At 35.4% G+C, this 14,052-nt stretch overlaps 1 protein-coding gene across 4 annotated transcripts in view; it reads right to left on the bottom strand.

Moving 5' to 3' along the window:
* macrod2 (mono-ADP ribosylhydrolase 2) overlaps window positions 1–3,949 on the bottom strand; it is a 465,786-nt gene extending 461,837 nt beyond the window's left edge. For all 4 annotated transcript variants that reach the window (XM_044137275.1, XM_044137273.1, XM_044137274.1 and 1 more), the window contains exons 1-2: window positions 3,886–3,949; window positions 290–704 (exon numbers count right to left, since the gene is read on the bottom strand). In XM_044137275.1, coding sequence (XP_043993210.1) covers window positions 290–326 — 37 coding nt within the window. In that variant the 5' untranslated portion in view covers window positions 327–704; window positions 3,886–3,949. The remainder of the gene's footprint in view (window positions 1–289; window positions 705–3,885) is intronic.
* Window positions 3,950–14,052: the final 10,103 nt, after the last annotated feature.

Below are 14,052 nucleotides of genomic sequence, written 5' to 3' on the forward strand. Positions count from 1 at the left end.
GTCCAGAAACGCGTCGAAAATGTATCTGAGCGCCCATAATGTAAGCTAATAAAGAGATAAGAAGCAGTGAAAGGTGCTGCTGCGAATGTCAAGCATGCATTATAAAGCAGACAAGCAGAGGCGCAACAGTAACATCTGTGCAGCTTCCGTATGGCATTGACAGAATACTCCAGAAAATAAGTTATTAAAGCAGGGAACAGGCAGAGCATCTATCAGTGTTCCGGTTATGATTCATGCTGTCTGTCGCGGAAATGATAGCCACATTACCCATCTCCAAAACAACCCTTACCTTTTTCAGTCTTCCAGTCCTTTTTCTTTTTGCTCATGCTGCCGGAGTGATAAGACTTCGAAAGGCTGCTTTTTGATTGTGACAACCCCAGGCTCACAGTGAGTGGAGTTCCGGGGGGTAAAAGAAAATAGAAACGTAAAGTGAAACAGCCTCTGTAAGGTTGTCTCACCTGTGAAGCTGTCAAATTTCTATGGACCCCTTAGTAACGTCAACCTATCTTGATGGCGCCGTAAATTATATGTGGGAATTCTGGCCACACGATTGGCTCAGAGGAATAAGAAAGTCGGCCTGTGATTGGTCTGTTGGACCAGTCCATCACACTGTGCCAACGTTCAGAGTGGAGTGAGGGTAGGTTGTTTCCGGTGGTTCGTCCCTCCAGCGTGTGAGCTGGCTGGAGACTTGCGCCGGTGTTGTGCTGAAAAATGTACCAAGGTAGTTTAGCTCGCTTTGAAAAGAACCCAGCTTACATAGGCAACATACATTACCGAAAGTATCACATTAATTATGGCTCCTATGAGCAAGGATTAATTTATAACTTTTTTAATGCTCCCAATTCATGAAGTGCTGTCAGATTTTCTTCCTGAAACGAAGGGTTCTTTTTATGGACCACCACGTCTAAAAGTGCAATATACGTTAAATTATTCCAGATAAAGATTACTGTCACGCTAAATCTGAGATTATTAATTGATAGTCAAAATTTGAGAACTTGTTTTCACTTTACTGTGCTATTGGCTTCCGCTTTCAAGGTTATCTTTTAAAATGCATTAAAGTTGCTATGAACCTTCAGGGAGCTTGTAGAGAACAGTTTCTACATTGTATATTCTCATAAATTTGCTTTTAACATAGACAATACAATTTATGTGAGCTATGAGGTCTATATACCTAAAGGTTCACTTAAACCTGATATTTAAAGTGGTAGTTCTTCAGGGACCTTTTAGAAAATGTTTTTTTGAATATTCTCTAATATAGTCCTGTGAAAGTTGAGGGTAGCTTTTAGGCATCCTCCAAAGATGACATTGTAAAGGTTTTTGATAACCTTTAGAGATCCCTGGATATTTCAAAGGGTTACATATAGGAGCATTACAGGCAATCCTGGGTATCATTTTCATGATACTTATTTTTATTTTCAGATTGTTATACAACAACATCACAATGTACAACAACTCTTTGAAGAAAATTGAAAATATGAGTTACAACATGATTTAATTTCCATTTGGGATTAATGAAATATGTTTTAATTGGACTGAATTTTAATTTAATCCTAAGTAAATTTAGTTCAAATTCCATGTGACTATGGCTAACAAGCCAAGCAAATTACAGCATTTGAATTTGAACAACCCAAGCACAGCTCAGGCAATACAGTTTTACTTGAGAATATTTATGTCGTTCAATAAGTGTCCCACATTGTGATTATTGTTTATGGTTATTATTTAAACTGAATGTGCTGATGGCATTTCTGTCCCTCCTATAAAGTACAGGGCTGTTTCTCACAGGAGAGACTAGATCAGACCAGTAATTTGGACTGTTACATGTGAGAGGCTGGTTCCAGAGACCACCGTCTGTCATCTGTTGTGCTAGCACTGCTCTGGTCCAGACCCATCTGCTCCTGACACCACTGACATTATATCTGAGGATGGAAAATTTATTTCCTCTAGATTGTAGCTTGCCTGAATTCTGTCCAGATCTCACACTGAAATATATTGAGGTTTTAAGCAGGCTATTGAAGGACAGAACAGTAGCAGTACATAAAAAAAACAGACTTTACAGATGGAACAAAAGCTCTTTACTTGTTGGGAATCACTGTATCTTAAATCAATCAATCAATCACTTTATTTTGGTAAATTGTCCACATTAAACACAAGAAACAAAAAAAGAAAAAAACAATAGACAAACCCACAGTTTACCAAAAAAGGAATAGGCCGAAGCAAAGCTTATTCTTGCCTACCCTATTTTTTTTTACCTTACAACCTACCAGGATTTCTTCAAATTCAGATTCAAGTACATAGTACATATATAGATCTACATAACAACGTAAGATTTTATCATTTTACATTTTAAAGCTCTTTTAAAGTTCACCAAGAAAGGACATAACTTAAATTCATCATTCAATTCATTCCACAGTTTCACACCAATAACTGAAACACATCTAGACTTTATCTGACTTTTCTCTTTTGCACATTCAAATATAAACAAACCTCGCAAATTATATTTATTTTCTCTTAACTAAAATAATTTCTGAATACCAGAAGGAAGACTTTTATTCAATGCTTTATACATTATTTCCAGTATTTTTGTATAAACAATATCTTTAAATTTTAATATTTTACTTTGAATAAAGAGTTTATCAGTTGGTTCACGGTATCCCACCTTATTTATAACCCTTATAGCTTTTTTTGCAACTTAACTAATATATCAATAGTTGTTTTACTTGCATTTCCCCAGATTTCTGAGCAATAAGACAAATAAGGCATAACCAAAGAGGAATATATAACATGCAAGCCTTTAACATTTATTAAGTCTTTTATTTTAAACAGTATTCCAATAGTTTTTGCATGACCTAATTTTCCCCAGCAATCTATCTGTCACACTGATCAGCTATAAACAGAAAGTAACTAATTCTCATTTCCATGAACAGAAATTTCGTCGAGTTCTCATTTCATTTGATCCCACTTTGAGCTTCATAGAAGTATAAAATTACGTAATACTGTATTAATTCCCTTTTGTCAGCTTCTCTGAATAGAACCCATTGTCAAATAATCAATTTAAACATAAAAAAGAAGTCAGAATTGCATGTGAAGTGTCCCACAGGTGTGTGCTTTTTACTACAAACCACTAGATGTCAATCTTGCATCAGCTTAAACTGTGAGAAAGGTCATGAATAATCTTTCTCACAATCGTCAGAGAGTCTGCTGCTGTTATTCAAAACATCCAAATTGTGAGAGTGTAATACTTCTTTCAATCTCAAGATGTTGGAACTTTATTGAAAACTGCTAATTTCAGTAATTTGGTTCACAAATATTTATGAATTGAATTTTAATTATTAAAATTCTGAGAAAATTACATTACATAAGACCAATAGAAAAATCCTTTTTGCAAAGTACATTTGTGACTACTTTAATAGTAAATATTAAAGTAGTAAATACATCTCAACACACTTAAATGTGTTGAGATGTATTGTACATTTTTATAGTGTTAACCAATGTAATTTATTGAAATGAGGGTTAAAGTCTGCATGTTTTATTAATTTGAGCATTACACTAATTAATTTCTTTTGATCTGTCTGTCTGTAATTTATTTTTTCAAACCTGTGAAAGGTCTGTATACCAAGAAATTACTGCATAATGACTCTTCACCAGTGTTCCAGCCTGAATACGCAATGTCGATTCCCAGCTGGGAAAGCATCTTTCCTAACTTGAAATTTAGTTCTTTGATTTATTTTTTGTACATTAAGAGCCATTTTTTTATGAATCAGGCATTTGTGTCATATGATAAGATTTTGTGGTAGGACTGACATGCAGACTGAGTTGTGAATGATTAACACTGGAGTTGTGGATTACTATGATGAAAGTTTATTATAAATAAAAGAGCAGACTTACAAAACAGGAGCAGCAAGGCGTTGCAGGGAACAGCAGAGGGCCAAGGAGACGACAGGTACAGAAGAAACTAGTGGCATATATAAACAGAGGGAAGAGTGGAAATGTCAAAAGAACCAGGAGAACTAATTACAGGTAATCAGATGCAGGTGGGAAGAATAGTGGAGAAGAATAAGGTAATGATTAGTAGCTGGACTCTGGTGAAGAATGGAGGAGTGAGGGGAGAAAATAAACCAGTACAGGAAAATGTGAGAGGAAAAGAACTCTGGAATCAATAAAACTGTAATAGAAAGGAACATAAATCTAAATGAGCAAAACAAAACACAAACAAATCAACAAGCTGAACTGAGACAAGAAATAAATTAAATTGACAAACAAAAGAAAAGATCAAAAGTAAAAAAAAAAGCTTAAACCTAAAAGGGATCCTAATTTTTTTTCCAAAATGGGTGTCATGGTGACAGGCTGGGGTTACAGCATGCAACGCATGTATGGAGGACTCTGTCATCAATGTTGACCTTTACCACATGTCTTCTCTCCTCTCTCATAACCTTCATGTCAACCTACTATAAAATAAATGCCACGACAGTTTGTTCAAAATGGTTGACTGGTGATAGAGGGTCTTCTGTTTTAACTGTAAAATCTGATGATTTATCTAAACTAATTTTGCTACCAAAACTGAAAGCTTTTGTCTTACCACATGAAGATAATGTCTATTTATAACCAACCAATCATGTGCTTTCTATAATTCAGTGCCCAACATGACTTCCACAAATTAGTCAACTTTATCTAACAGAGTTTTTTCTTCCACTCAACATTTCAGCATAATTCTGACATACAGCACTCTGTAAAAAGACAGAAATTTTAAAAATGATACTTTCACATTTACGTTGTGGAAGGTGTCAATGACTGTCAGGAGTCTTTCCCATTACTGTGGACAACATAACATAACATTTCTGCATTTTAAAAAAGGTTTTAGTGGTCTTAGGATTTTTTGTGAGTGTAGAACTGAAACTAGCTGTGTAGCCTTTTAATCAAAATGAACTCATCTTGATACTTGTCTATGTATTGATGAAAGTTTAATGTCAACTGAAGTACTTTCAGATTCATTGGATGGCAATATTGCAGAGTAAAGCCTCTTATGTTTAACCAAAAGAACAAACAATGAAACTTAACTGCTTCCCTCCAGTCAGTGCTTCTGTCTGAAGGGCAGTTGCAAATACTCCAGACAGAGGAGGATCTATTTGTGTAAGTTTGTGTAGGCTGTTGTTATTGTCATGGATACAAGAAGATTAAAGGCACTGACTGCACCTACAAGTCACTTGGAAGAACATTGCCTCCTATGAGCTGTTGTTGTTTTGATATGCATGTCTGTCATTTCTGCACTTTGGGAAATTGCAACATAAAGCAATTATGTCAAGGAAAATACTCACAATTATCGCCCACCTAAATGGTGCCCCGAGGCTACAGGAATCCTAGGTATGAAACTGAGCAAATCTCTGAGTCCTTATGTCAGTAATCACAGGGGAATTTAGGTCTTTTTGTACTGTTTGGCTTGTTTTCTGCAAAGAGATTACATCATAATCATGTCTCTTACAAAGTCAAGGCTTTACGCGAAACTATTTTCAACAGTAATTTGTGCTTTCGTTAACGCAGCTCACCCTGCCAGTGCCAACAACGGGCTTCAGTGAGTTTCGAAGGTTTAATGCAGCGGCCTTCATTTGTATCATGTTTATATAATCTTGCTAAGGACAAATAAATGGAGACAGGAAATCCCTCTCCCTCTAGACTTGATGAGGTTTAACAATAGGTTTTATGTACACCGGTTTTTATTGTCTAATGCTCAGTTCCGTGAAAGTGTACAGATGTTAAAGATTTCCTGTTTTTTGCTTTTTTCAACAGTTACATTTTTCACAATAAATAAATTTTAACATCAGACCAAGACAACCTAGCTAAATAAAAAAAAGACTACCATCTTTCTTTGGAAAACAGCCTAGGTCCAATTTTCTAATTATTTGAATTATAAAATGTAAAAAGCTATCCAAACTAATCACTTCTTTTGTTAAAAAGTGAGCCATCAAAACCTAACAACTGGCTGTGTCCCCCCTGCAGGCAACAACTGAAATCAAGATTTTGTAATGTCTCGATTTACATTATTGAGGAAAATGTTCGGCCTACTTTCCAAAACATCCATTTTATCTTTTTAGCCAGTCAGAATAAAAGATTGTGGATAAAAGGTGAATAAAATATTGTTTTCTTTTGCTTATGCAGCCCAAGTTGAGGCAAATATCACAAATCGTACTTTAGATGTTGCTCTGGGTCCTTTTGTGACCTTCTGGTTGAGTCATTGGTGTGCTTTCAGAGTCAGTTTTTGTAGGCTGACCACTGTTGGGATGGTTCACCACATTTTCTCCATATGTGGATATTTGCTCTGACTGTGGTTCACTGATTCATGCCATTTCTGGTGCTTCATGTAGAAACTTGCTTCATGTAGTCATGTCTTTAAGAAATCACCTTATTTTACAGGCCCAAAAGTGACAGAAACAGGGTTTCAGTTTCACTAACGTTGCAGTATTATTAGGAAATCTTAATTTAAATGTGAGAAAAAAATAAAAAACATAAAATCTTCACAGTCTAATACTTTTTCACAAAACATATTGTGAAAAATATTCTAGTTGTACGTCTCTATTGTTATTCATTTATTTTTACATCTATCTATCTTTTTCAAAGAAACATTTTCAATATTTTTTCATGTCAGAAGAACACTGGACATGTTCAGATTTCTTTTTTTGACAAAACATTTTAATGTTGTAGATAAGAGCAACAAAAAAATATATCAAAACAAATATAAATACTTCATCAGTAGTTTTCACCCAACAATGCCACACAAAACATTGTTGCCATGACACATATCAATAAGAAAACTATTAGCAAATATGCCCTGCAAGAAAAGGTAAAGATTTATGAGCCAAGTATAGAACAATCATAGGTTAAGTTAGTTACCTCTGCAGCATGAGTGCTGCATGTATGGTTATGAGACAAGGTACCCCATACGGAAAGACTCCAGTCTGGGTTTTCAACCAAGAACCTTCTTGACTGAAGGCAACAGTGCTACTAACTGCACTGCTATGCAGCTGTCATGTTGGACATAAAATCAATAAGTGCAATAAATTTTAAAATGCAAAAAGTTATATTTCTTAGTAGCCAACCCTTTCAGCATTTACTGTTTTAATTTCATTTGTCACAAAGCATTTCTTAGAGTATAACTATTTTTTTGCTTCCTGTGGTAGCAGTAAGTTTAGAGGAAATATTCACAATCATCTGCAGTTTTTTTCTTTTTCTTTTTTGGTGATGTTCAGATTCCTATTACACATAATCACATTTAAAATTAAAAATACTTCCCACAAACATTTGTGTGGAAAACATTGTTTCATTACCAAGTGTAATGGAGTATTCAATTTCTGTTTCTACTTCATCTGTTTTTTCTTTCAGTTTATACTTTTATATTTCAGGTTATTTTTTTATTCTCTCCTTTCTCTCTAGCTTTAAAGTCTAATGGGAACACACTGCACTGCTCACTTCAGTAGAAGCAAGAGACATTATGCATGATCTGGGGAACTCTGGATACCTGGAGTTTCAAAAGAGCACAAACTGTTAGATTACAACAGGCAGTGATTCCAAATCCCTTGCTCTACAGTTAGAAGAGTTTTGTGATAGAGCCACTCTGTCCAACCATAAAAACTCAACATAGAGTGCTGATTTTTTTCTCCATCCCTCTAAATCAAACATTTCACTGTGCATCACTCTTCAGTGAGACATGTCATGCATTATGCTCATCTGTCTCACAGATGTGAACAGCCAAAGTCGAACAGAAATAGTCTGAATTGGTCATGAAGTAGTCATTTTTCTGTGTGCGTGTGTCATGTTGTGTATGTGAAGACTTAATCTGACACACATCTGCAATCAGTATGCTTGTTTAAGTGTTCACACTCTCCTTTACTAAACTTCTTGAAAGTGTTTGATCTTGGAAGACGTTTTATTTCCCACTTATACAGCTGTTTTGACTGAATTTTCTTCATTTATGTCAGCGTTTCTTGTTGGGGTTCTTTGATTTTAATTCACTTATGTAGTTGTTGGATGAATTTGTCATGAGGCTGCATACATGCGAGTATGTTGGGTTATTGAGTGGTACTTTGTTTAGTCTATGTGCTCAGAATGGGTTTGAGGTTGGATTAAAAAAGCACCATGCTGTGAGGATTCTTTTCTTTTAAAATTCTTGTGGGTTCCAGCGTTGGCAAAAATATGTAGCAACTTCTCCCTCTGTTTATTTTACTTCATTTAATAAAACCCCCATCCAGCCTGTCTCTTCACAGCAGAGCGTGCCTGCTCTCTGCCGGCTAAGAGCAGCGGGAATTTTCTTCTTGATCGCAGGGTGAAGTAGAGTTGAATGGACTGAGTGCGGATTGATTGTTCAAAGCATGCACGCTGTGAAATAGGTCCCAACTGTTTAAGGTTTTATGTTTGCGTGAAGTTGGCCTGTAGTTTGACATTGCCTTTTCTCCCGAAGCAACAGCACTTTTGCCCTGCTGCGTTTTGAACTTTGAAATTTATGTATCTCCATTTGTTTCTGTCATAAAAGAAATGAAGACATTTTAATAATGAAACTGGAAGTCTCACCATGCTGTTGATGTTAAGTGCATTACTGCTTTAGTAGCTGGCTTTCATTTGTAGCAGAGACAGCATGTATTGGGTTTTATCCCACAAGGTAATTGATTTATTTTCATGATCAGTAGAAAACTGACTTCTATAATTTACGCTTCTAGTTTTGAAATTTGTATTCCAGTGGGTTGTTTTGATGTGCACTCCTGCTTTACATACATTCTGTGATGTAATCATTTTATTCATATATGTGTTTCCCTGTAGTATTTTTCCCTTCAGTGTCCTGGCTCATGTCCTCTCCCAGCTTCCATGCACCAGTTAATCAGACTCACCTGAAACTTCTCCCAGTAATCATCCTGTTATTATACTCCTTTATTCAGTACTTCACTATCAGACTGTCTTGTTACTTTGTGCAGGTCCTGTTGTTCTTGTTTTGTTCAGGTTGCTTTGCCTGTCCCTGTGCATTTTTGTAAATTTGCTTTAACTCATTTCCAGAACGATTCCACCCATCTGCTTTTATACTCAAAAAAACATACATGCTTTTATTTGGTTTGATTCTAATACTTCATTTAATTGCTTATTCATTCATCTTTTAGCCTCAAACTCACTGTGTCATGGTGACTATAGATCAGCTTGTCCCTTGGATATTCTAAGTTGTATTCCCATTTCTGGTTCATATATTCAAATGTCCTCCCAATATTACAGCACTAAACAAATTGTTTTCTACCCTTTTACATAAATGACTCAAATTAGGTATACATTTTGTTGTACTGAGCAAATTAATACATGGAGATAAACATTTTAACAATTCAACTGTTTTCCTTTTATATAATATTGAACTGAGCTTTTTCTCTAAAGCTTGTTACACCCTGTTTTAAACTTGTGTGTTTAGACCAAATGATTCCTACAAAGTATGACATGCAATAAAGAGAATTTCTGTTGCTAGGCATTATTTGCTGAATGAGGAAATAAACTGTCAGCAAATGGCAATTATGAAACTTATCCCCGGGGAATGAGTTCATAGTCAGATTAAATGTGGTGCAAAGTATCCAAAACCACATAGGTGAAATGACATGGGACAAATGATCAAATATTGTGGCCAGTGATTGTTTTTTTCCCCCTTCCACTCCCATGAGTAGTTACTGATCTCAATGAAGGCTGCCAACTTATTTCAGCCACCTCTTCAACTTTTTGTTTGAAAGAAACAGCAGGATGCTCATTCAGTACCTGATTGTCCATAGAACTGCTCATAGGTAATCCAGCTCTCACTTTGTGACATTTTCTTTGCACCTCCTCAAACCATGTCTCTTTATGGTCATGAACAACGGTACTTTCCTGAAGAACTCCTTTGAAGACATTTCAAAATTCCTCAAACTACCATAATACCAGAAAAAAAAATATCTACAATGCTTTGTGTAAATATAGATATCCCTTACACTTTTTCACATTGACAATTTACAAACAAGAAAATGTCAATGTATTTTGTCAGAACAACAAAAGTTTTTGCTCATGATCTTTGTAGATGAAAAGCAACACTGCACTTCAGTCTAAACACACATAACTAATCCTCTTCAACAGCAGTAAGTGAGTCAAAAGGAAAATGAGTTACATACCGTCACAAAAGAGGAGTCAAACGCAAGCAAACGATAGCCAGATAGGAGAAAATAAACAAATAAATTAGTGGAATAATGAAAACTTGCAAAAAAAATGGACCAAGGTCCAAAAACCTCAAAACTTAAACTGAAGATAGTGAAACTAAGCTAAATAAAATTAAAAACAAACCAGGAACACAGGGATGATTGAAGGCATAGTTACAGGACAAACAAAGTATGATTGAATAGATGAATCAGCAAACAATGAAAACAAAAATCAAAAACCAGTGATCTTGTATATTGTATGGAAAACGCCACTGAATGCAGGTGAGGTAATCATGGGATTAGCAACAGCTGTAGAGCAGATCAAACCGGCAGGCTGAGTAAAGATGATTGATAGCACAAAAAAAGCTTAATGAAACAAAGAAAAGACAAATCATGTGGAAAAGGCTAGCAATGATCTAAGAGAAATAAATCCAAATACACAAAAGAACACGAGAATATAATAAGAAACTATGCAAAGAATTAACTAATTACTAAATAGCAAATGTTGTGGCCTTCTGTTCCAAAAAGCCAAAATTTCCAACAAAGGCTGTGGGTGGTAACAGGTGGGTTTTGGATTTGTATGCACTTCCGAATTGATTTATTTACTGTAAAAGTAGAAACAAAATAATTACTAAAAATGTCTTGTAACTTAGTCGAAACGAAAAATTATCTCAATTTAATGCTTGAAAGTATAAAAAGTGGTTTGAAGGTATAAAAAAGTGATCAAAAAATCATTTTACAAAAATGATTGTACACCAGACATTTACCAAACAATCCTCCACCAAGCACCAGGTGTGTTCTTAATCACTCAAATTAATGGGAGGGTCTAACAATAAACAATATAATCTAAAGAATTCCAAATATAAAAATGTATTACAAATTTTGGTCCTAAATTAACTTAAATATATTCTAACTACCCAAAGAACTAAATTGGTAGAAATTGCAAACTACAAAAATGTAGCATAAATGGTCACAACAGCAATAATGAACATAGGTACATTAACTATGTGGAAAGACCTTTGAGCAATAATAAAGAACTCATAGTGATAAAAACACCTGTGTTTATGAAAACTAAAACTGAAACATCCAAGAACCAAAACAAACACAGGGTAGTAAAACGGTTGAGAGTGGGGCGAAGGTTCACTTCCCAGCAGGAAAACTTTAAATCAAGCATTACCTCATTCTACCCTTCTGTGCCCTTTAACAAACTTTGGGCACTCAGGACCTCCAGCTTCTTGCTCCAGCACTGGTAACTTTCACTAAATAAATAAAGGTTCAACATTTCCAGTCTATCGTCTTACATTGGAAATCATTAAACCTTGCTCTTTTTCTCTTCAGATGAATTCCTTTATCCCTTGGCATCTACAGGTCTACTGAAGATTATTCTTTATACAGTAAATTATTCTTTATACAATACATATAAGATCTTTAATCTTACATGTAGTTTTTCGGTCCAACTAAGCTTACAAAACTGGAAACCTTGGTCATGTATTATGTTTCTGATTATTCTACAAAGGCATAAATACAAAGAACTCTTGCTATTTGACAACTGCCAGAGTCACTGAGCCAAGCTAGAATTTTTGTCTGTCAGAAGTCAGCTGAATATTACAGATGAGGGTAAATTACAAGATATCCCCATCACCAAATTTATCATCCAAGCATTTATTTCAGAATTCAAATTGCTGTCAGAAGTATTATGGGATTTATAAGTAGTATGGTCCCACTGTAATTATATTTGTTGTTTTTACAACAATGTAGAAACTTTTCTTCAAAGAGTGTCTCCAGTAAATATGGACTTATGTTTTTTTGTTGTTGTTTTTTTTTTTTTTTTCATTTAAAACATTCTTTGCTGATATGTGTCTGCAGCTTGTGAGGTCATGACAGAGATCACATCAAATAAAACTGGATAGTGATCCTCTGCACACCATTAACAACAGCTTGAAGAAGTTTCCACAGAGACATTCTGGTATGTAATGTTGCTGCTGTTCCCTTAAGGCTCATTGGCCCTCCTCAGGATACTGCACCCTCAGCCTCAGCCCTCTTTGCGTTAACTAGTGAACATTGTCCTTTCATCGCTGTTGACTTGATCCAAAGCAAACACTGCACATTATGACATAAGCAATAGATTTTTAATGTTGTCTAGCCTTTCCCTTCTGAGGCTTAACATGTCTCTGAGAAAGAACAAGAACCTGAAGACCCTTTTTGGGCCAAGATTATCCCCCTTCTAAAATTGGAGAAAAAATTAATTTAAAAACCCACAAATAGAAATGAAATGGAGATTCTTTAAAACTGACAAGTTTTAAAGAATAGATAAGAATTTATAATAATAGATATTTATAAAAAATGGAAACCTATCTTTTTGAAATGTTATATAATGTGACTCTAAATTAGTTTTATGTAGTTAAACTGAGAGCAAAACGGCCCATTGGGTTGCAAATGTTGCATACACAATTGCAGAGTGAGCCTATACGTAATGCAAAAATAAATGAAGAATATAAAACAGAAGATAACATATCTTCTACCAGATAAAAACAAAGTTACCCAAGTTTAGGAGATGGTGTACATATAGAAAAGTGACAAATAAAAGCCTGCATTTACCAAGAAAATGTTCTTATATAAGAGAAGGAGAAGCAATGACAAAACCCGAGTCCCTCTATCTTTTCAACAAAACAAATTATTGACAGCAATGACATCCTTGCTGTCAGAAGGATGCATATTTTAGGACTATCACACCTACTTGCTCCATCGTTTATGAAATATACAAATATAGAGCTCCAATATGTGCAGAAAAATTGTGGCAATTAAACATATCTACAAGAAATATAAATGTTTCTGTGAAGCTGTGAAACTTCATACGAAAAATGTTGAATCACTACTTTTGCAGGATATTCTGTCAGTTGTTTCACTTTGTTGCATAAAAAGAAAAACTCCAAAAGACACCAAACATTTCAGAAAAAAGCTACCAATTTTAGTGCAAACCAATTTTTTGGTTCCCACTAAGATATGTTTTAACCTAAAAGAAATGGACTGTCAAATGGACTGGGTTAATCTGACCTAGAAGTTAGGAAGGAATTCAGATTTGGAGAGATGTGAAACAACAATCACTTAAAAGAGGAAAGATGTTAGTTTTAAGCTGTTGTGCAAGAAAGTTCTGGCACCCAACTTTCCTCTGCTCGTCTGCAAAGGAACCGGTCCGGAGCCCAAGACTGGGGAAAGAACCTCTGTTTGGACAGATAAGGAACAAACAATTTGACTAACAATTCGTCTGAACTGGAGCAGATGTTGAGGTCAAGATCTCTCTAATTATTCCAGGAGGTCAACTCCTGGTAAGGCAAGAGGCCGTGAGTTTAGTACTACGGCAAGAGGCCGTGAGTTTAGTACTACGGCAAGAGGCCGTGAGTTTAGTACTACGGCAAGAGGTTGTGAGTTTAATAGTACGGCAATAGGCCATTAGTTTAGTAGTACGGCAAGAGGCCATTAGTTTAGCAGTACGGCAAGAGTAGGGTGACCAGACGTCCCGGTTTTAAATGGCCTGTCCCAGAGTCCACTCATCTCAAACACACACAGTGTTCTTACATATCAGTTCCATAACTTTAAAAACACACCTCATGTATTTATCGACAGTTATGTGTCCATTCATGCACAACATTCACAGGTGGACAAAGTTGTTGGTATTTTTTAACCCGAAGTGGTCACTGAAACAACTTGAAATCAACAAAAGTAATAAATGAAAATTGACTGAAAATTAACCAATAAAAATCAGAGATTGTTTTTAATTGAGGTTCAACAGAATAAGAAAATGTCAGACCAAAATGACTACAATTGTACAAATTATTCTGAAATAGGACTGGAACCGGATCTCTCTGGCTGTGGCTGC

This window comes from Gambusia affinis, linkage group LG13 (assembly GCF_019740435.1).
Source record: "Gambusia affinis linkage group LG13, SWU_Gaff_1.0, whole genome shotgun sequence".
Taxonomy (NCBI): domain Eukaryota; kingdom Metazoa; phylum Chordata; class Actinopteri; order Cyprinodontiformes; family Poeciliidae; genus Gambusia; species Gambusia affinis.